This window comes from Lepidochelys kempii, chromosome 3 (genome assembly GCF_965140265.1).
Source record: "Lepidochelys kempii isolate rLepKem1 chromosome 3, rLepKem1.hap2, whole genome shotgun sequence".
NCBI classification, from domain to species: domain Eukaryota; kingdom Metazoa; phylum Chordata; order Testudines; family Cheloniidae; genus Lepidochelys; species Lepidochelys kempii.
This window is the reverse complement of record NC_133258.1, coordinates 151,644,091-151,666,698: the sequence shown is the minus strand read 5'-3', so window position 1 is coordinate 151,666,698 and position 22,608 is coordinate 151,644,091. Positions and strand designations below refer to the sequence as shown.

Sequence of the window (22,608 nt, the reverse complement as noted above, 5' to 3'; positions counted from 1 at the left end):
GGCATCGGAAGGATTTCATGGGCAGAGACACTGTGGAAGACTGCCATAAGGCTGCCTTCCGAGAACCCCATCGTAAGCTCTGGCATAGGTCAGAGGTTCTCAACCTGGGGGATGGACACCACTGGAGGGGAGTGCAGAATGTATTTTGGGTGTGTGTGTGAGAAGCTTTAGGGGGAAAAAAACTTACTGCACACATTTTACCCACTGCAATGAATAAGTAGCAAAGCTGATTCCTCCAGACATAGACTCATAGGACTGGAAGGGACCTCGAGAGGCCATCTAGTCCAGTTCCCTGCACTCATGGCCGGACTAAGTATTATCTATACCATCCCTGACAGGTGTTTGTCTAACCTACTCTTAAAAATCTCTGATGATGGATATTCCACAACCTCCCTAGGCAATTTATTCCAGTGCTTAACCACCCTGACAGTTAGGAAGTTTTTCCTAATGTCCAACCTAAACCTTCCTTGCTGCAATTTAAGTCCATTGCTTCTTGTCCTATCCTCAGAAGTTAAGAAGAACAATTTTTCTCCCTCCTCCTTGTAACAATCTTTTCTGTACTTGAAAATGGTTATCATGTACCCTCTCTGTCTTCTCTTTTCCAGACTAAACAAACCCAATTTTTTCAATCTTTCCTCACAGGTCTTGTTTTCTAGACCTTTGATCATTTTTGTTGCTCTTCTCTGGACTTTCTGTAATTTGTTCTCATCTGTCCACAGATGGCACTGTGCATTTGACTCTAGATGGCACTGTGCATTTTGATGGATTTCTGTTAAGCATGCATAGCATTATACAAAGTCTTTGCCATTTGTACATTAACCTGTTTGCTATGATGTGGTGTGCACATTTAATTGTAAGCATTGACCACAATTGCAGTTTTGCTTTTGCTCTTGTTACAATGGATCATTGGCTTTGTTTGAATCAATGCCTTAGTGTTTTTAATATTTAGTGAGAGTTGCATGTTGATTTATTTATTGGTATATATACTTGTGTGGCGGGAGGGGTGTGTGTAAACTACTACAGACACAAAGAAGGGGGCTGGGATCAAATAAGTTTGAGAATCACTGGCATAGGTGGTACGGTAGGAGTTATGAATGGTATGTTGGGGGTGGGACCACAGCATGTAATGCTTCAAAGATTTCAAGTAGTGCTGCTGCCCATAGGGCAGCTCCAGGAGGCTACTGTAAACTAGGCAATCCCCTCCAACCCACTGGACTGCCTAAATTATACTGCGGGCCTCTCCAATACATGGAGCAGTCTAGGATCAGGCGGGCATAAAGATGTCTTAAAGCCACATTGGCCTCTATCCCGTTGACTGCGAGTTCTGTATTGTGCTTCTTAGAGGCACAGTACAGAAACTCACCCTGGGTCTCTTATTTCTTGAATATGTTAATTATTATCTTTGTAAGGACGTTTACTATCCTAATGCAATTAATAGTCAGGCTTTTGTTCAAGAAACTCTCTCTTAACATTTGTCACCTCCCTAATTTTTGACCTGTTTAAAACCCTTTCTTTCTGGGAGAGATTGAGAAGGTAAAGGTACACCAACTCCAGCTACACCTAAGGATCAGGGAAAGTTGGTGAATTTATCATTCTGGCTTTATGCCTGGCTATGGCAGAGATTGCTCTGATGTCTTTGATCTACTTATGTCAATAGAAAAAGGTCATTTGTTCTGTCATAGACTACATAACAAAAAAGTATGCCCTTGGAGTTTGTGAACAGAAATTTCCTACACTGTGGCCTCTGCATATTTCCACTTGTAGGATGTGCCCACATCCAGTCAATCCAAAAGCGTGTGATTTAATGTATAGCAAATGCAATGTAATGTGTAACTGTATATAAAAAAGAGGATGTCTGTGTAACTTTGGGTGTGTGGTATGCCCTATACCCACCCCATACCCACCCCCCACGCTTGAGTCTGATCAACTCAGCATAGCTTTGCTGTATGCCAAATAAAGCAACTTGAGTGACAAAATTCAGAGTCAAAATGAGTGTTTTGGATCCCAGAGAACTGGATGAAGTGTTCTCTCAGAACTTGACAAGGTATTCTGGATAAGCCAAGTGGAAAAGGTCTTGGAGGGAATCCCAGTGCTGCCTAAAGTTGGCCAAAAGAGATTACAAGCATTACGCTAACCTTTGTCAGCAAATCAAATCTCTCAAATCACAGTTGGAGATAAAGTATAGCTGTCAATATAATACCTTGACTCTACCTGGCCTTCAGGAAGTTTATTTACCTATATCTTGATCCATTCCGGGTCATTCAACAGATCAGCCATGTGGCCTTCAAACTCCAACTGCATAGCATGATGAAAATTCAACCAGTATTCCATGTCTCCTTGCTGAAAAAGCTCACCATCTACTTCCCTGGATGAATACAATCACCACTGCCACCTGTCAGGTCCAGGGGCATGAGGAATACCTTGTGAGGCAGATCTTGGACTCCAAAATTCTGAGAGGAAAGCTCTGGTTATGGTCCAGCTGATTGTTTGTGGGAGCCAGCCAAAAACATGCAAGCATGTGACCTGATTCAAGAATTCTATCAGTCACACCCTGATATACCTGCCCAAAGACATTTGGTAGGTGTCTTTTAAGGGGGGAGGGATAATGTAATGAGTCATAACTGAGCCTGATGAGTACTCTCTGAGCCTGAACCTGACAAGTTCTGTTAAGCCTGATGAGTCAACCCTCAGCCTGAGCCAGCTGATACAGTGTACTTGGACTTTCAGAAAGCCTTTGACAAGGCCCCACGCCAAAGGCTCTTAAGCAAAGTACACAGTCATGGGATGAGAGAAGGTGCTCTCATGGATAAAAGATAGGAGACAAACGGTACAAATAAATGATCAGTTTTCACAGTGGAGAGAGGTAAATAGTGGGGTCCTCCAAGGATCTGGACTGGAACCAGTGCTGTTCAACATTCATAAATGATCTGCAAAAAGGGGTAAAAGTGAGGTGGAAAAGTTTTCAGATAATATAAAATTAACCGAGATAGTTATGTTCAAAGCTAACTGTGAAGAGTTACGAAGGGATCTCACAAAACTGGGTGACTGGGCAAAAAAAAAAAAAAAGGCAGATGAAATTCAGTGTTGATAAGTGTAAAGTAATGCACATTGGAAAACATAATCCCAATTGTACATACAAAATACTGGGGTATAATTTAGCTATTACCACTCAAGAAAGAGATCTTGGAGTCATCCTGGATAGTTCTGTGAAAACATCTGTTCAATGTACAGTGGCAGTCAAAAAAGATAATGTTAGGATCCATTAGGAAAGAGATATTTTCTGTCTTATTATCTATCATAATGCCATTATATAAATCCATGGTATGTCCACATCTTGAATACTGTGTGTAGTTCTGGTTGCCCCATCTCAAAAAAGATACATTAGAAATGGAAAAGGTACAGAGAAAGGCAACAAAAATTGTTAGGGGTAGGGAACAGTTTCTATATGAGGAGAGATTAAAAAGACTGAAACTGTTCAGTTTAAAAAAGAGATGACTAAAGGGGGATATGATAGAGGTCTATAAAATCATGAATGATGTGGAAAAACTCTCGAGTAGAACCTTACCTGGGAATGACAGGGTCTCCCGGCATTTCCAATTGCTCCTGCAATTGCAGATCTTGGGGGAGGCAGGACAGATTCCTCTGCTGCTGATGATGATAGACACTGGGGTTGCTCCCAACTTTATAGATGCTAAGGCAGCCCAAACCCTCCAGATCCTTCTCTCGGGAAAACCCACACCATACCTGGCTGACGATAGATGGATCGCTCCTATCATCAGGACTGGTGACTCAAGAGACCATCTCCCTAGAGGCCTGGGAAATAATATGCTCTGATGTGATCTGCTCTCCATTCTTCATGGTAATCGGCATTCCTTGGTTGGAGCGGCATGACTTGTGTATTTCCTCGTGGAGGAGGAACATTATCTTCTCCTCTGAATATTGCCAGAAATCTTGCTTCCAACAAATCAACCAACCTCCATTGGAATCACATTGACAAGAATGGAGCTGCACCTCACCCCCTCCCTCAGGGTGTTGCTATGTAAGAATCTGCGTGACTAGAACTTCAGACCATGGGGGTTCCAGGCTGCTGACACTTCTGCATCACCACCAGAAGTCCAGGCTGGCTTTCCTCTGGGGAACCCTGTAAAGTTAGACACTGCAGGAAGTATTGCCCAGCAAGACTGCAGTGGTGGCTCCTGACAGCCTACTGATTGGCCCATGCTGGTATATAAACAAATAATTCATCACAGGGAGCTGTCTGAGCAACAACGCAGACAGACTTCTTGCTTCCGCTTCAGTCCTTGCCTTGCTGTGAACCCCAGACTCTGGCTCCTGACCCTGGCTCAACCCCAACTCCACCACTTGCCTCCTGTCTGCACTTCACCACCTGACCCTGAATTTCTGGCATCCTGATCCAGCATGACCCCGACTCTGCTACTCATCTCCTGACCGCAACTTAGTGACCGACCCTTGCATGCAGGTTGCCCACAGCCTGACCCTGACAATACTTCTCTATAGTCAAACCTACTATTATCCATCAGGGCTTTCAGTCCTCCCACAGCACTTTGTCTCCTTACCTCAGTTTTCTTGATGTTAGGAAATATCATCACTACTTCAAAATCTCAAAGATATATCCTTTTTCTCCCCATTTAAAGGAGACTCTAGCCAGAAACTAAACAAATCCTTTAGCCCCATGGGTCTGAACACTTGCTTCACTTACAATTTTTTTAAGAAAAACTAAGGTACTGTATAATCAGGTAATATTGCTTCTTCCCCACCCCTTAAGTTTCCAAGGGACCTGAAATTCTGCTGGTTTTAAGGATCTTACTCTTAGAATCTGTTACAAAAATTAAGAATATATTTATTATGCATGGGTGCTTTCATTTTCTTGCAGTTTTTGAGTATCTTCAGTCTCCTGTGATCCTTACCTACAAAAAGCATCTGGAAGGGCCAGTATTTCTATAAACTAACAAACACAAAATGCTGTAAATCAATAAGCCTTATGTTCAAATCAAACTCCCTGATCCTATTACTAGGTCTTTATGATCAATATTTCTGTAATCAGCTCTTTGTGAACTTGCAACATTGTGTTCAGTATCAATTACATGGATTTTCACATTCTCAACAAACTCTGCTATGGTTTTCAATAGTAACCAATTATTCCTACATCCTTTACCAATCTAAACATACATCCACTGGTTCTAGACTTCATGATACAGCCTTTTATAGTCCTATATGATACACTGAAATTTGTGCCCGTAGACCTCTACTTTTGAAGAATGATGCCATCTTTATTCTTGGAAGAATAATGCCTGAAAAAGTCCTCTTTGAGGGCTCAGTTGGGTAAAGTTGCCAATCACTCTCACCTCCTACTGAAGTCAAACAAAAGAAAATTGAAGTTAATAGGAGAAGTCTTTACTCTTCACTTCTCAAGACAGGGACCTAAGTGAGGAGTTTCTAGTTTAGGGTTTTTTGTTTGTTTGTTTTTGCAGAAGAATCTGAGGCAGATCTTATAGTTTAAATCTTGCATTTCGGAGAGCCAGTTTGATGTATTCCTCAACAAAGTTAAATCTAACATCAGAGCTAGCTCAGAATGTTCTTATCATAGCTCAAGCACAAGAGTCCCTGCACTCTCTCTAACAATGAGCATAAGAAGCAAAAATACATTTCTGTGTCCTTAAACTTAAGACAGAGAAAATGCTCATCATAAATTAGAACAAAATGTAGTCAGAAAAACAGCCACAATAAAACCACCTCAATCTGCTTTCGAGAAGGAAAAAGTGTATTTTTACTGTTTGCTTTTATTGGATTCTAAACTACTCTTTATACTAATCCTTTACATTTTGAAGAGGAAGTTACTGAGCTATATTCTAGAAGATCTCCAGAAATTGTCTACTCTGTATAGCTGTTTTACCTGAGGCATTCTAAACATTTGAAAACATTTGTTGTGCATATTTCCCAAATAAAGGGCCTCAAGGTGAAAATAAGTGTCTACTGGAGATGAGATAAATCAGCTGATCTACCAAAAATACAAATACAGTAATATGTATGACAGCTATTTTCTACACAGGTATCTAAATTGAGACCTTTAATGAAATAATTTAGAAGTGTATGTATGGTAAGAAATAATCATTATTATTGCTAATTAGTATTATAACCCATCACTAGAGTATCAGGACACTAAGAAAAGAAAAGAAATTGATAAAGGATTTATATGAGATTAGGAAAACATTGTAAAAGAAAAAATACGTATACACAACCTTGCTGATCTGTGAATAAATTACACAGATTAGTCCCTAACTGGAGAGGATAGTTTTCGTCCCTTTCATAAATCAATATGCATATTGTATGCACAGCATTTATATTAATCTTCTAGTATTGGTAATTAGTCTTTATATACTGATCTTTTGGTGTTAACAATTGCTGAATTTTTCTCAAAGAGTAGGTTTTAAAAAAATAATAGCTATTCTATAATTGGTAAGTGATTTTTAAAATATTAAACCTTTGTTCACATAAAAATGTTTTCTCAAAAATGTGTTTTTACAAGAAGTCTTATGAACTAAAAATCAGAAAAGTTAGGATATTGTAACTCATTTTTTCTCAAGTCAAAAGTTTCTATTTTAGAGAAAATACATATACAATACACAGCAATGAGCAGTATTCAGGTTACGTGCCAAAAGTTGAATGAAATGTGTGAAAATGTGTAAAACACAAGTTGACATTGCATTATATTTTAAAGATGAAATTTACCAAATGTAGAAACTTGCCAGTACAGTACATTTTTCTTCATCTGATAATGTACACAGGTAAAAACTTAGTCATTTTTATATTTAAGGTGGAATGGGTATTTGAAAATGTAATTCGATATAGTTAGAACTAAAAAAACCCTATATCTTGTATCTCATCCTCAGAAAAAAGTAGGTTTTAAATTCTACATTGTTTTCCAAATTATTAGTTGATACTCAAAATGTATCATGAAGATGTGTATTAGTAGTGCTGTAAATATAACAAAAGAACTGCTGATATACAGATATGTTTAATTACTGTATTATGGTTAAAATACATGACTATCAAAGTGTCTAGTGTGCTAATGCATTCTTACACCTTATATGTTTTTGACTTTATCCAAACCCTAAGGAAGTCACCGAAAAGACTCCCATTGAGTTTAATGAGCTTTGACTCAGACTCTTGTTTAATGATGCTTAGTAGTTTAGTATGATTTTTTCCTCAAAGCCTGAACACCATTTTGTGGCAAATATTGTAAGTAATATCTCAATTTTATGTATGGGGCTACTGAGTCAGAGATGGACATTTGTCCATAGCCATGGAGAGAGTCTGTGTCAGAGCTGGGACTAGAACTCATAAACTCCTGGCTTCTGCTCCTGTCTTCGGGTCACTAGACAATGCTTCCTGGGACCTGAATGAGTATAAACATCAATATGATTATGTTAATTTCATTAATTTGATGCTGATCCCATGTATGTGTGCATAATTTGTCACCTGCTTTGGAAAAACTGTTACTTCAATTGTGCACAGTACAATGAAGACAGTCTGTACCCTATTTATACTGAAAAATGTTGCTGACTCATTTTGTCAAGTCAAATAAGAACTGCTAGGATTTCAAAAGTCAGCAGGAGTGGTTTATACAGTTAATCAGAAGGCAAGGATGTAATTCTATTGATAAAATGTAACAAGAAAAATAGATTCATGTATAAAAAAAAAAGAGGTAAGTAATTAGCCTAGAAATGGTATCACACATTCCTGTGACTTAATAAACTGAGTAATAGGACAACATAGGCATGTGCCTATGCTAAAATAATGACTGGGGATTAAGAAGTTATTTGGCTGCAACTCAGGCTGCTATTCCAATAAAATGGGTATATTCATGCTAACAATACCCCCTCTTGAATTGCTTTATTGGTACTATTTTTTTTCAAAGTCTTATATCCATGATGAATATTTGTTAGTATGTTCTGCAACTTTGGATTATTGGATGGTATGAACTCTTTACAGCTGAGCTGCTTAGTTCATAAACATTTATTTAACTCTTTAAAGTGTTCATTTGATAACCATAATGTTTCCTTGAGCCAGTGATTTGTTTTATAATGGCCTTTCCTCCTAATCTGATAAAAACAAGCAATCTTAAATGATCAAAACCAAACACAGAAATATATATATACACACACACGCGCATTATACATAACATTTCAAGTAATTTATGTAGGAACCATGAAACAAAAAGTGTTGGTGGCACTTTTTTCTTTTTGGTATTATATACAGCCATATAGAATGGGTTCACGTTATATCAAGTGACTAAGTCAGGGGTGGGCAAACTTTTTGGCCCAAGGGCCACATCGGGGAATAGTAAGTGTATGGCAGGCCATGAATGCTCACAAAATTGGAGTTGGGGTGCGGGAGGAGGTGCAAGTTCTGGCTGGGGGTGCAGGCTCTGGGGTGGGGCTGGGGATGAGAGGTTTGGGGTGCAGGAGGGTGCTCCAGGCTGGGACTGAGGGGTTTAGAGAGCGGGAGGGGGATCAGGTCTGGGGCAAGGGTGTGGGAAGGGGTGCAGGTTCCGGCTGGGGGTGCGGGCTCTGGGGTGGGGGTGGGGCTGGGGCTGAGAGGTTTGGGGTACAAGAGAGTGCTCTGGGCTGGGATCAAGAGGTTTGGAGAGCGGGAGGGGGATCAGGCCTGGGGCAGGGCGTTGGTGCATGGGGAGAGGCTCAGAGGGTCCAGGCTCCGAATGGTGCTTACCTCAAGCAGCTCCTGGAAGCGGTGGCATGTCCCTTCTCCGACTCCTGTGCAGAGGTGTGGCCAGGCGGCTCTGCGTGCTGCCCCATCCGCAGGCACCGCCCTGTAGCTCCCATTGGATCACGTAGAAACCAGAGCAGGGCCATGCCGTGGCTTCCAGGAGCCATGTATTGCAGCCCCCGATCCCTTGCCCTGACTGGAGCGCCATAGCGGGGCGAAGCCGCGTGGTGCAGCCCCGACCCAGCGACCTAGCTGGAGCGCCGAAGCAGGCCGAGCCACTGGTGCTGCCCTCAATCCAGCACCCCGGCCGGAGCGGGACTGAGCCGCGTGGTGCGGCCCCGACCAAGCACCCCGGCCAGAGCAGGGCCGAGCCGCATGATGCGGCCCTGACCCAGTGCCCCAGCTTGAGCAGGGCCGAGTCACGTGGTGCGGCCCTGACCCAGAGCCCCAGCCAGAGTGGGGCTGAGCTGTGTGGTGAGGCTTGCGGGCCGGCTTAAATTTGCGGGCCAGATCTGGCCCACGGGCTATAGTTTGCTCACCCCTGGACTAAGTAGGTTTTCATTGTAACTTAAATTTATATTCTGTGATGCAAAATTTAGTTGTTACACAGTACTGACAAAATTATTATTTTTTACTATTGCCAAACCCAAACATTTAAAAATCATGAGATATTAAAGAAAAAATATGTTTTGATTTCTTTTGGTTCTGAGTCTTTAGGAGGCACTTAGGTCACATTTCCAAGCTTTTCTCCGTAACCATGAGGCCTAGAAACTTTTTTTTTTTAATTAAAACTGATAGTCTCATATGGTTGTATTCTTGGAACTAGGGCTTCAAGGAAAACACCAAACATATGAGACTCCCCATAAAATTATGAGAGTGAGCATCACTGATGTAGACGCCCATTCGAAGATTAGGACCACATTGTGATAGCCTTTTACAAACATACTGGATGTTTTTCTAAAATATATTCTCTGCGAAATATTTTGAGGACGTTCTATGGCCTATGTTATATAGGAAGTCAGATTGGATGATCACAATGCTCCCTTCTGGCCTATGAATCTATACATAAATAAAAAAGTCCTTGACCCAGAGTGCTCAGGCTAGAATAATGACAAGAAATGAATACTGTTCCATATTCTAAATGAGATCACAAAAGAGAAATTTAAGTGGTTTGTGTTTAGCAGTAGAAGCAAAATCAAATGAATGCTTCATTTACTTGCTGAGTAATTGTTATAAAGTCCTTTGTCATGACCACTGTCTGTATTTGTTTAGTTGAATTAAATAGGGGCCAAAACCTTACACAGATAAAATTCCCATTGAAATCGATGGAAACTTTGCTTGAGTAAAGACTGCAGGATTTGGTCTTTGGTGAATGAAACAGTGTTTTCTGTTCTTATATAAATGAAAAGAAATTTATCTCTCAATTCTACAAATAAATGCTGTTACATTCTAGCCTTTAAGTAAAATGTATCTTATCAAAAAACAGACTACTTGGGAATAGAGGAATTTACAAATTTGGACATATTTAGGTCATCCCATTTTACAATTTTTTCATTCTCTGTAGACTCTGTTGTTCTGTACTTGATATTTATTATTAAGGAGAGATGTCCCTCCAAAAACCTGGAAAATCATAAACATCAGTAATTTTGTTAAAGTATACTGGAGACAGATCTCTTCAGCAACATCCTGGCCAATCTGCCTGGAATTAGTCCATGAGCTTCTGAACATGAAGTCATGCAACATTTCTTAAACTCACTAAAGATCATTTCAGCAAGACCTCGTCTCTTGGATAATGTGTCTTTGATGTGTTTTGTTTGAAGTAGTTAAGAGACAATTCATTGAACAAAGCATCTTTTTAACCATGCCAAAGCTCAACTGCTCAAGAGAAAAACATGCAGGGTTTTCTGGTGATTCTGATGTCACTTTAATATTTAGTGTAAGGAGATGCACATTACACCTCCCTCTGCTAGCCTAGCTTCCTGCATAATCGGATATTTGCTCCAAGAGAGGTCTGTTGGTATTTCCCTACTGTTTTCCCTTGATGTTTCTACTTTTTTTGAAGACAGCTTTAGTTTGTGGTTGAGGTCTTCAGGAGTCCCTCTAGTGGAAACTTCTAAGGAAATCCATCTTGGTTGTGCCCCCTTCCCAAATAGCAATTTTTGGGTTGCAGAGGCCATCTACAGCCACCACCTTTGAAGTTGAATGAGATGTTGTGGTTTCTTTTTTGGGATAGATCCCACAAAAGGACTAAATATTTCAACACCTAACTTTTAGGTACCTTGCCATCCAGTAGCATGCACAGCCCCAAGTTAACACATTCATACTACAATATGCAGACCTTCTGACCTGTATCCACACTGCTAAAATGACAGGACTTAGATCAGACTTCCGGCAGGACTCAGGCTCTGACCCACCACCATTAGTAAGGTCCTAGGACCTGGATTCTGAGTGCTTGCTGATCTGAGTCGAACCAATCTTAGTGTGGACAGAAGAGGGGTTTGGGCTCAGACCTGAATCAGAGCCTGGGCCTAGAGTGCAGTGTACACATACAAAGGCCTTTCACCTGCACTAACACTACAGGCATGGCTATACTTGCGAGTTAGAGCGCATTAAAGCAGCCCCGTGCGCTCTAACTCACAACGCGGCCACACTGGCAAGGCATGGAGAGCGCCTGGACTCCGCGGCTAGAGCGTTCCTGGTAATCCACCTCGGTGGGTGGAATAACATTTGATGTGCCTCCGCTGGAGCGCCGACGCACCAGTGTGGACATCCTCATCTGTCAATGCACTCTGATCGGCCTCGAGAAGTGTCTCACAGTGCCTGTTCTAGCCACTCTGGTCATCATGAGCCGCGGGGTGTCCAAGGATCACAATGGGCATTTCGACTTCCCCTACTGTGTTCTGGTCCGGGAAAAAAGTCCTGGCTTGCAGCTTCCTGAACAGGTCAGTGTTCCGAAAGATGCATGCATCATGCACCTTTCTGGGCCAGCCTGCGTTAATGTAAATTAAACGCCCACAGCGATCCACAAGTGCCTGGAGAACCATAGAGAAATACCCCTTCCGATTAACGTACTCTGAGGCTAGGTGGGCTGGTGCCAGAATTGGAATATGCGTCCCATCTATCGACCCTCCGCAGTTAGGGAAACCCATATGTGCAAAGCCAGCCACAGTGTCATGCACATTTCCCAGAGTCACGGTTCTTCTGAGCAGGATGCGATTAATGGCCCTGCAAACTTGCATCAACATGATTCCGACGGTCAATTTTCCCACTCCAAACTGGTTAGCGACCAATTGGTAGCTGTCTGGAGTTGCCAGCTTCCAGATTTCAATAGCCACACACTTCTCCACTGTCAGGGCAGCTCTCAATCTTGTGTTCTTGCACCGCAGGATGGAGGCGAGCTCATCACACGGTCCCATGAAAGTGGCTGTTCTCATCTGAAAGTTCTGCAGCCACTGCTCATCATCCCAGACTTGCATGACGATGTGATCCCACCACTCAGTGCTTGTTTCCCAAGCCCAAAAGTGGCATTCCATGGTGGTGAGCGTGTCCGTGAATGCCACAAGCCATCTCATGTTGTATGCTTTACTTGCATCGATGTCATCGTTGTAGTCCTCACTGTCAGTTTGGATCTTAAGGAGTAACTCAACTGCCAAACGTGATGTGCTGGCGAGACTTGTCAGCATATTCCTCAGCAGTTCGGGCTCCATTCCCACAGACCGAAAGGGAAGACAGAGCACGCAGTACAAAAAACATTGAAAGATGGCACCAAATTTGGACAGAAGCACAGGGATTGCTGGGATGTGAACCAATGCATCACAGGGCATTGGGACAGGACCCAGAATGCCCCGCCCGCTTCTCACAAGCCACAGCGCCAGAATGGGAAGAGGTGCTCTGTGGGATAGCTGCCCATAATGTACCGCTCCCAATGCCACTACAAGTACTGCAAATGTGGCCACCACAGTGCGCTTGCAGCTATCAGTGTGGACAGACTGCAGCGCTTTCCCTACTGCGCTCTCCAAAGGCTGGTTTAACTTAAAGGACTCTACATCTGCAAGTGTAGCCATGCCCTAAGTGTGGCCTTCTTTTCTTTAGAAAGTTGTACACTGACTGGCACAGTAGTGCTGAAAAGTTTAGAGAAGCATTCTCCCTCCTATGTATTTGTCTTTAACAAAATAAATTGTGTACCTTAAAGTTGAAACAAATATTTCATACCTTGAACTTTTCAAGTATTCCGTGTTCAGCAAATAACCATTTATTTTGCCCATCTTCTAAGTGCCCATATACAAGCTTATAAAGCTACGGTTTAAATTTAGAATTTGTTCTCTCAAGAACAAACTAAAACAAGATGCAGGTTAAGTAAGCAATTTGGGAATTGATTTTTACTTTGAAAATGAAGATACAGCATATTTAAATGAACAAAGATCAAGTTTGATCCCTAAGCAGCATTTATTATGTTAACAATTACTAGGTCAGATTCATTGCCAAATTACACTGCAGTCTCATCGATTTCAATAGTCCTTATTTAGCAGGAGTATGGGTTAGCAAGATTAGACCTATATCCTGTAGTTCCTTATAGATCTTAAATAATGCAGAGAGAAATAATGGGCCACATTTTCAAAAATGCCCTTGACTGTTACTCACACTTTTGAGTATACAGGGTTTTGTAGGCACATTTTTACTTCTGAGATTTTGTTCATTCATAAACTCACGTCTACACATAAGCTGCTTTTTTGCAGTCAAATGTAGTTTCCATTAATATATCTGTTGATGGGGGGATGAGGGAGCTAGTGTGTCCTTGTAAAACTTAGCTAGAGAAAAATGTGACCAGGCTGAAGACCCTTTGAAAATGTAACCCAATAAATAGTCATTGGAAAAAAGAGAAATTAAGAGGCATGGCCAAGAGGAAAAAGATCTTTGTAGATGAGCTATCAATTCTGTGATGTTGCACTCTATATGATTTTATGAAAATATGCTAATAAGCGTGAATATAATGTAACTGGAATATGCTTCATGCAAAAGGTCTCTTGTAAGGTATCATTACAAAGCTTATAATCTACTGAGTGTGGTCATCCTATTTGTATAAATGTATCACTCTTGTATCTGAAACTAGAAATATAACTCTGAGGTCCTATTGTAATTATGCAAAGTGTGGGCAATTAATGGTGGTTTGGAATCTTGATGGCTCCCATCAACCAGGACAATTGACTGTGGATGGCTCTGTTTGCTTGCAGGCCTTCCTGTGAGTCAGTCTGGGAGGAATGAGGGCTTGAAGTCTTACAGTGACATGTGATCATGTCACCTGAACTGGGATCCATCTTTAACCTGGTGCTTTTCCATTTAGAAGGAGGGGTGGGAACCCAGAGAGGGACAAAGGATTCTCGCCTTATGCAAAAGATATATAAGGGAGTGGAACAGAACAAAGGGGGCTGCAATCATGAGAAATTCCCTAGCTACACCTGAGCTGGAACAAGGGCTGTACCAGGGGAAATGATTGTGCCCAGATTAGGAAGGCATCCAGTCTGTGATAGAAGCTTATTGAAACATCTCTGAGGGTGAGATTTCATCTGTAGTTGCTTTCTTGAGCCAGACAAGTATTAGGTTTAGACTTGCATGTTTTATTTTATTTTGCTTGGTAATTCACTTTGTTCTGTCTGTTATTACTTGGAACCACTTAAATCCTACTTTTTGTATTTAATAAAATCACTTTTTATTTATTAATTAACCCAGAGTATGTATTAATACCTGGAGGGGCAAACAGCTGTGCATATCTCTCTATCAGTGTTATAGAGGGTGAACAATTTATGAGTTTATCCTCTAAGTTTTATACAGGGTAAAACAGATTTATTTGGGGTTTGGACCACATCGGGAGCTGGGCATCTGTGTTAGAGACAGGAACACTTCTTAAGCTGTTTTTAGTTAAGCCTGCGGCTTTTGGGGGACGTTGTTCAGACCTGAAACTGGGTTTGTAGCAAGCTAGCATGTCTCGCTCAAACCAGGCAGGGCACTGAACCCTCAAGCTGGCAGGGAAAACGAGTTAGAAGTAGTTTCAGCACATCAGTTGGCAGTTCCCAAGGGGGTTTCTGTGATCCAACCCATCACAAATGCTCCATCGTTTGAAGAGGCAAAGAGAGAAGAATGGGTTATTTAGGTAGCAGTATGTTTGAATATGTAAGTGAACTAAAATGTAACACGGCATATGCTTTATCAAATTGTAAATCATGACTTTGTAATTAACAATGTAAGATTCTTCGCACTGGATCGTATCCATGTATGTGAGAGTAGGGGAATATTGAGTAGAAGAAAGAACTGTGTGGAGCCAAGTTAACACTACTGTCGGAAATCTTGCAAGCACTGATGCCTAAGTTAACATACAGCCACAGAATATTTAAAGATCAGTGACAGTTGGGCCAAGCAATCTAACATTGAGAACACTTCCACAGGAGTATAGTCCCCCTCATACCATTGACTCATTGGTGGCAAATAGAAACATTGCATGCACATTAACGGCAGGGGAAGAGTGATGACTGGTTGAGTTACGTCTAGTGTCCCCACTTACAAGTTACCTGAGCTGATGACCTGACCCTGTTGAAGCCTATTGTAATTAGATATAAAAATCATTAATAACTTAGCTTAATTACTGCCTAATTTCCTCAAATATAGCCTATGCAAGAAATTTCAGTGAACTGTACAGGAAGTTTGAAGAGTGTGTGTTATTCTGTTGTTAAGATGATTGGAGACAATGAAAAGACTGACAAGGATGCTAAATTTCTTAAAGGTTTTAGTTCTTAATTTAACTCTTCAATTAATTAATGGATTTACTTGAAAATTCTCCATTTATTCTGTACTCAAAAAATAAGTGCTGTACATTTGGGGAAGATGCACTGTATTTTTCATACAAAACAAAGGGTTTGAATCCCTGCTTTAATTGCAAAACAGAACTCAGCCTTAACTAGGGAGTCATAACCAGCATTTCTGTACAGTGTCCGACACAGTGGGGCCTTTGAGCTGGGTTGGGCTCTCTGGGTGCTCCTGTCATTAACTATAAAAATAACAACATGGAACTGGAACCTTTTTTTACTGACCTTGGTTCAGAGCTGGCACTAGGCATAAGCAGACTAAGCAATGGCTTAGGATCCTGAGCAGCTCAAGGGGGCCCCCATTTGCTTTTTATTGTGTGTTGTGGGGGGCAAAAATATTCCTCCTTAAGGCCCCCAGTTGGCTAGCACTGCCTCTACCTTCATTTGTCCACAGTCTGTGTAGAATCTTTTTGCAGATCATTCAGAAGGTAGATCAATATGTTCTAGTATTTACTTCAAACTTACGGCCAAATCCTGTATGCCTTACACAAAAAACTCCCATTTGTTTGCAGTGGGAGTTTTCCCCAAGTAAGGAGTGTGAAATTTGGCTCTTTGTATGCAGTTGTGGTAATTCTTAGTCTGATGCTTTTGTGCTGGAAAGAGTACTCCTGAAGGCATTCTGCACCAAAAAATAAAAAATTCTGTACACAGTATTTTAAAATTCTGCAGAATTCTGAAAATGTTATTTATCAAATAAATGTGGAGGCTCCAGCATGGCATTGGGGAGCACAGGCCACTGGCTGCAGAGAGGTGGTAGATCACTGTGCAGCTCGCCCCCTGGGACACGGACTCAGCGGTGAGGCTGCACCCAACCCTGACACAGTGCAAGGACTGGACCTGCCTCAGAAACACCCGAGGGTCCTGTCCCTCTGTGCCAGGTGCGGGCAGGCAGGCTCAGCATGGCAGGATCCAACTGTGGAGGGGATTAGTATGGGTGTGGGTTGAGAGGGTTCTGTGTGGGGCAATCTGGGTGCGGGCGGCTCAATGGGGGATCTGGGTGCAGGGGGGACCTGGATGCACAGGGGCTTGTTGGGGGATTCTGGGTGTAATGGTAATGGGACTGTGCAGGGGGGGTCCAGGTGAAAGGAGGTTGGGGCTCAGCAGAGGGGTCTGAGTGGGGGGTGGGGGATAGAGCTCAGCAGGGGGTTCTGGGGAGATCAGTGGGAGGGATCCAGATGCTGGGGGAGTGGGGCTCAGTGGGGTGGGGATCCAGGTGCAGATGGTTGGGGCTTGGTAGGGTGGGGATCTGGGTGGCTTGTCAGTATGGTCCAGGTGTAGAGGGAATGGGGCTCACTGTGGGGGGTTCTGGGTGTGTGTGTGGGGGGCATGAGGCTCAGCAGGGCTTGGTAGGGTGGGGATCCAGGTGTGGGTAGCTTGTTGGCGTGGTCCAGGTGCAGAGGGAGTGGGGCTCGTCAGGTGGGTTCTGGGTGGGGCGGGGAAGGTGAGGCTCAGCAGGAGGGTCTGGGTATGAGGAGGTCTGGATGCACGGGGGTTGGGCGGATGAGGGAGCAGCTTCCTGTACAGTGATCCCTCCCCCTGCAGCTGAGGAGCGATGGATGCAGAAAACATGTGGGGGGGAGGGGCAATTTGCAAAGCTTTCTACAGCTGGGGGAGAAATCTGGGGATAGCTCTGAGATGCCATGCAGGGGCAGAGAAAGAGGAAGTCCCGTCCTCTCCAGCCCAGCTGGGACTAGCAGCTGAGTCCGGCACAGGGTAGGAGCCACAAGCTGGGTCTTCCCCAGTCGTGCCCCACAGTGATTTACCTCTCTGCTGGCTGCCCTGGGCACCCGAAATATACTGTTGGGAAGAGTTGTATGACTGCTCTTGTGGCTTCCCTTTGTTTCACCATAAGAAAGTCATTTTTCCGTGGGAAGCAAAGAAATCTGTGGGGGACATAAATTCTGTGCATGTGCAGTGGTGCAGAATTCCCCCAGGAGTAAAAGAGACACCAGGGGAAGATAATACTGTAAGGCTAAGTGTGACCATATCCAGACTACACTGCAAAGTACACCTTTTTGCAGATGCCTCAGCACAATAACTGAAGTTGTGGAACTACGACAACTGTGAAGAAGAACAGGAAAGGAAGGAAGTTCAGTAAGATCCCAAACCTAGAAGAGGCAAGAAGCAGATTCACTTAAGGGCAGCTCTGTGATTCACCATTATTGTACTGAGCACTCAGATACTGTGTTGATAGGTACTCTACAAATTCCTTGAGTAGATGGATTGGGCGTTTCCTAATCTTGATGCTGTTTGTATTGGCTTTTTAACATCTGGAAGCTAAAATCCAACTATTCCCTGACTTCATGGGGTATTTTTGGTCATTAGGAGCAGATGTTGGCTGTAGTTGCTGTCAGTATACTTCTGTTTGTTTTTCTTTGATATCCTAGTGTAGTGGATTAAACTGAGCAATTTGGCAATCTCTCAGGTTTTCAAATAAGCTTTATTAAGGTGGAGACCCTTTGCATCTCTCATGGTGCCAGACCAGCAGCCTATCTATACATGGTCCCTTCCTCTTAGACAAGAAAGAAACATTTTTTCTTATCTTGGCTTATCACTTTATCTATAAACAAAAAATGCACAAGAATATTTTTGCTCTTTTTCGTTTATGCAAAGTTGGTAGGGTCTTTAGACTAAATATATTAAATCTACTTTTGGGGCCTGTAAATCTTATCAGGAGGATAATTCTTCCCTAATTAATTTATCCCTTTTATTGCTCCCTTTGAATTTATTGTAAGAGGAGTTTGAAATGTGGAAAAACAGTTTATGACATGTATAAATTTAGGGGAAGTCTTTATAAACTACAGTTGCTGAAAGAAAAAAGAGGAATTTGGCATTCCTGAATCCAGAGATTTTATAATCTGTCCTGTCAAATGCAGACTGTCGAGTCCTAGTTCAATTGGCCATATGAATATTGTAGTAAAAAGTAGGGTGAATACTTATCCAGTTTCTAATTTTAACTACTTTTGGGTGATTGTTTCCAATTATCTGTGTTTTACAGAAAAGTGAAGATACAAAGTAATGACCACAATTTCTGCCTTGAGTCAATCACCATAGAATGTAGGAGCTGATATACGGCTGGTAGCAAAGTACTTGTTTTCCAGGAGTATTCTGGGGCAGTTTACCATAATTAATCTGAAATGAAGTTAAAAATGGCAAAAAAAAATAGTCTTAAGTCTTTACCCCCAAGGTAAACTTGGACAAATAAAACATATACACTAATATGCCCAGTAAAATCAATATAGACTTTAAAATGTATACATGAAATTAAGAAAAGAAAAGCATAATTCATATATCCATATACCTACATATATATTATCTCAGGGAGGTCTGGGCAAATATCCAAAACTTGCATTCATATCTCAGACATTCCGTCCTCAAGGTCTTATTTAACAAAAAGTATGAATCTCTGCTGGTAAGTAGTGAAGGAACGTTTGCCATGTATTAATAAAAAAACCATTAGCCATATTTTATATACAAATAGTTCCATTAAACTATACCACCTTAGCAGTAATGAAATCCAGATCTCCATAGTTAAAGAGAATGCTCTTTGTTCATTGCATTAAAACTCTCTCTCTACAAACAAAACCAGGACCAGAAACCTTCAAATACATACTCTCATATCCTGTAAATTATCTAAATTCATTAATAAAAAATGTCTCAGTTGATCACGGAAGTGGGATGACACACAGCTCAATCTGTCCTTCACAATATACAGCAATATCACTGTTCTCATGATTGTCCATGCTTGGTCAAAATCAGTTTATGAATGAACAGTTGGTTGAAGTTACATTCAAATATGACAGAGGTTATTGTGGTTGGCAGCTGAGTTTCCAGCCACGGTGCAGTCTCCTGGTCAGATCAGTTTGCAGTTTGGGAATGCTCCTGGATTCATGAGTGATGTGTTCTGCCATTGACAGCGAACTAGGAGACTGTGTGCCATCATTTGGGCTCTTGGATTCATGAGTGACCTAAACTCTCACGTAGCAGTGTCCACATTCTATCATCTACATTTACCTAGGAGAGTGCATCCTAACTTTTCAAAAGGTGATCCAGCCTTATTAATATTTGCCTTGACTACCTCTTAGTGGGACAACAGCAGTGCAGTCTACCTGAGCATGAAACAGTTATTCCAGGGTAAATTATAATTAGTACAGAGTTCAGCAGTGCACCTCCACAGCAGCACAGGGTTCTGGAAGTATGCAAGGTCCACTGTCATCTCACTACACTGAGTCCCGCTAAAATACTGTGTCAGATTCAAGTCTCAGTCCTTATCTTCAAGATGTTTAAGGGTCTGGGCCCAGGCTTACCTTAAAGGTTGCCTAAAGTTCCAGAATGAGGACCATAATCAACAACTCTGCTCCTCTGTCACAATAAAACTGTCTATCATAATAGTAACTTTCATTTATGCAAGAGACAAGAGCCTTTTTTGTAGCCAGTCCAAGGCTGTAGAAAGAACTACTTTAGGATCCATGAACCACCACAACACTCATTCCAATTTTTCATTCCAGTTGCAAACTTGACCTACTCTTCACTCTTAAAAGTAAATAGCATGAGCAATTTTTTTTAAAAATCCACACACAGTTTCGTTCCTGGGAAAAGGAAGGGAAAAAGAGAGACCAACACATGACTACTGCTAGTCATGTCACCATGCACTTCTGGAAGGTACTAGGATACCTTGGTGAGTGACACAGTATAAGAACCTGAATAGAATCGAATCTATGAACTGTTTTCCGATTCTTTACTGTTTCCCCAAAATTTTGGACATACTTACTTTCCCTAAAAGAGTGTTCATATGTGTCACTGGATCTGCTTTTACATCTAGATTAGTTTGCCCAAGAGAAACTTATAAAAACAAAGGACCATCTTGTGCTGTATATGGGGAGATACCATAATGATGAGCATTATTAGAAATATTAATGGATTTGACACTGAAATTTCTGTTTATGGAATTTCCTACACATTGTTCAGTTGCGGAGAGGGTGGGCAGTAAGCTTAGCCTTCCAAATATGTGGATATTGTAAGGAGCATGAGGAAAACCCAGGGATCTTGCTTTGGTTGGTCCTGCTTTTAACAGGGGATTAGACTAGATGATCTCCTGAGGTCTCTTCCAACCATAATATTCAGTGATTCTAGGATCTCAGGCCACTTGTGGAGAACTGAGTTATGATGGGTGGGACACTTCAGTGCCTCCACACTATTTCATGGGTTCTCGGCCTTTCCGCGGCAGCACAAACTGTCTTAGTTGCCTCACAGTATAGCCAGCAAGGCATCTAGCTTGCTCCCAAACTGATGCTGTGATACTGGGTTACCAGATCATGAATTTAATTCTTCTGATAACCTTCCAACATTTTTTTAAAGACCAGTCTCTGTGGTAAGCACTCATTAAAGGTGCAGATTGGTATTTCTGGAGGCTTATGTTTCTTATTTATGCACATATAAAGCACAGTATGGACAGCAGCAATGGGAGCTTTAAACACATTGGCACCTCAATGTGCTTTAGCCCTGACTTCGTGGACCCACATCTAAGGATAAGAGGACAGTTGGCTTTTTGGCTTCTCTGCTGAGACTGTCAACAAGATTAATGGATGATTGTGATTTTTTTGTGATTTGCACAACTTTTCCACTAGAAACTGGACTGGGATTATCAAACTCACTTCACACAGGCTATTGAATGGCTATCATGTGCTGCCTATTTTAGTCACCACCAAGCGACTGAATTCAGGCTGGGTTGGATAAGAGATTAAAGATTCTCTATAGCCCATTACCAACTCTTCATTTTCACTTAAATAGTATGGTGATAGGGACACTAAAAGTATGTACATAATAATAAACTTTGTTAGAATCTAATGGTAATTCGGATATTTAATTATGGAATGAGTCAGAACATAATTGCTTTCTATTGAGGTCATGAAAATCTTGAAACTCCATCTGATCTAAAATAAATTTGTTTGAGCCTGATCCAAATGCCCACTGAAGACAATTGAAACATTCCCATTGACTACAATGGGCATTGGATCAGGTTCTTGATGAAGCTATAAGAGATAACCATGGAAAAGGTACTGTATGCAACTTGTGTTATCTATTCCTTCATTTTTTAGTGCTCTAGCAGGATATAATGGCACTATCTTTGCATATGGGCAGACGGGCAGTGGAAAGACTTTTACCATCACTGGGGGAGCAGAGCGTTACAGTGATCGAGGCATCATTCCCAGGACTCTGTCTTACATTTTTCAGCAGTTGGAGAAGGTACAGATCTTTGTCCTTTCATTTTCTTTAAAAAAAATCTGATTTACTAATACTGCATTGAATCACAGGAAACAATTTTAGTGGTAATGTTACAATAAGACCTGACTTGAACCCACCAAACGAAAGAAATGCATATTAGCGTGAAATCTAGCCTGACACTGTAGCCTTACCATAAAGTCATCATGTGTGGTGGATGACCAGGTTATTGCCAGACACTGAAAAATAGTGGACACCATTAGAATTATTCCAATGTCTTATTTTTTGAGAGTACTGCTTTCAGGCTCGCCCAGAGTGGTGTCTGGTCAAATATTTGGCTGTGTCATCATCCACTATTATTATGCCTATGATAAGTGTTGCAATGCACAGATGAAGTATGAAAATTCGTAATCCTATATAACCTTAGGCCAAGAAGAGCAAATAGAAGATGAACCATCAACCAGTATTTTAACCCATCATTTGAACTACCTTGCTTTTTGTGTGTTTGAGTGAAGCTCATAATATTAACTTCATGCAGTATTTGTAAAATTCATAATACAACTTGATTTTCTTGGATAAACTTTAATGAAGGTCTTAAAAAAATTAGGTTACTTACTTAACAGGATTATTTTACTAGATTATACTAATCCATGTTAATTGCATGGTCACAGTATATAGTATGACCACTTAAATCTCACAGGTCCATAATCACAACTATTTAGTAAAATATTGTGGGGAAACAGTTTCAAATTTCAATATCTCAGCCAGTTTAATTTTTCAA

At 41.5% G+C, this 22,608-nt stretch overlaps 1 protein-coding gene across 1 annotated transcript in view; it reads left to right on the top strand.

The window, feature by feature from the left end:
• The window catches only part of KIF6 (kinesin family member 6), a 286,955-nt gene that overhangs the window by 12,251 nt on the left and 252,096 nt on the right, over positions 1 to 22,608 (top strand). The window contains exon 4 of the mRNA XM_073338562.1: positions 21,704 to 21,851. Coding sequence (XP_073194663.1) covers positions 21,704 to 21,851 — 148 coding nt within the window. The remainder of the gene's footprint in view (positions 1 to 21,703; positions 21,852 to 22,608) is intronic.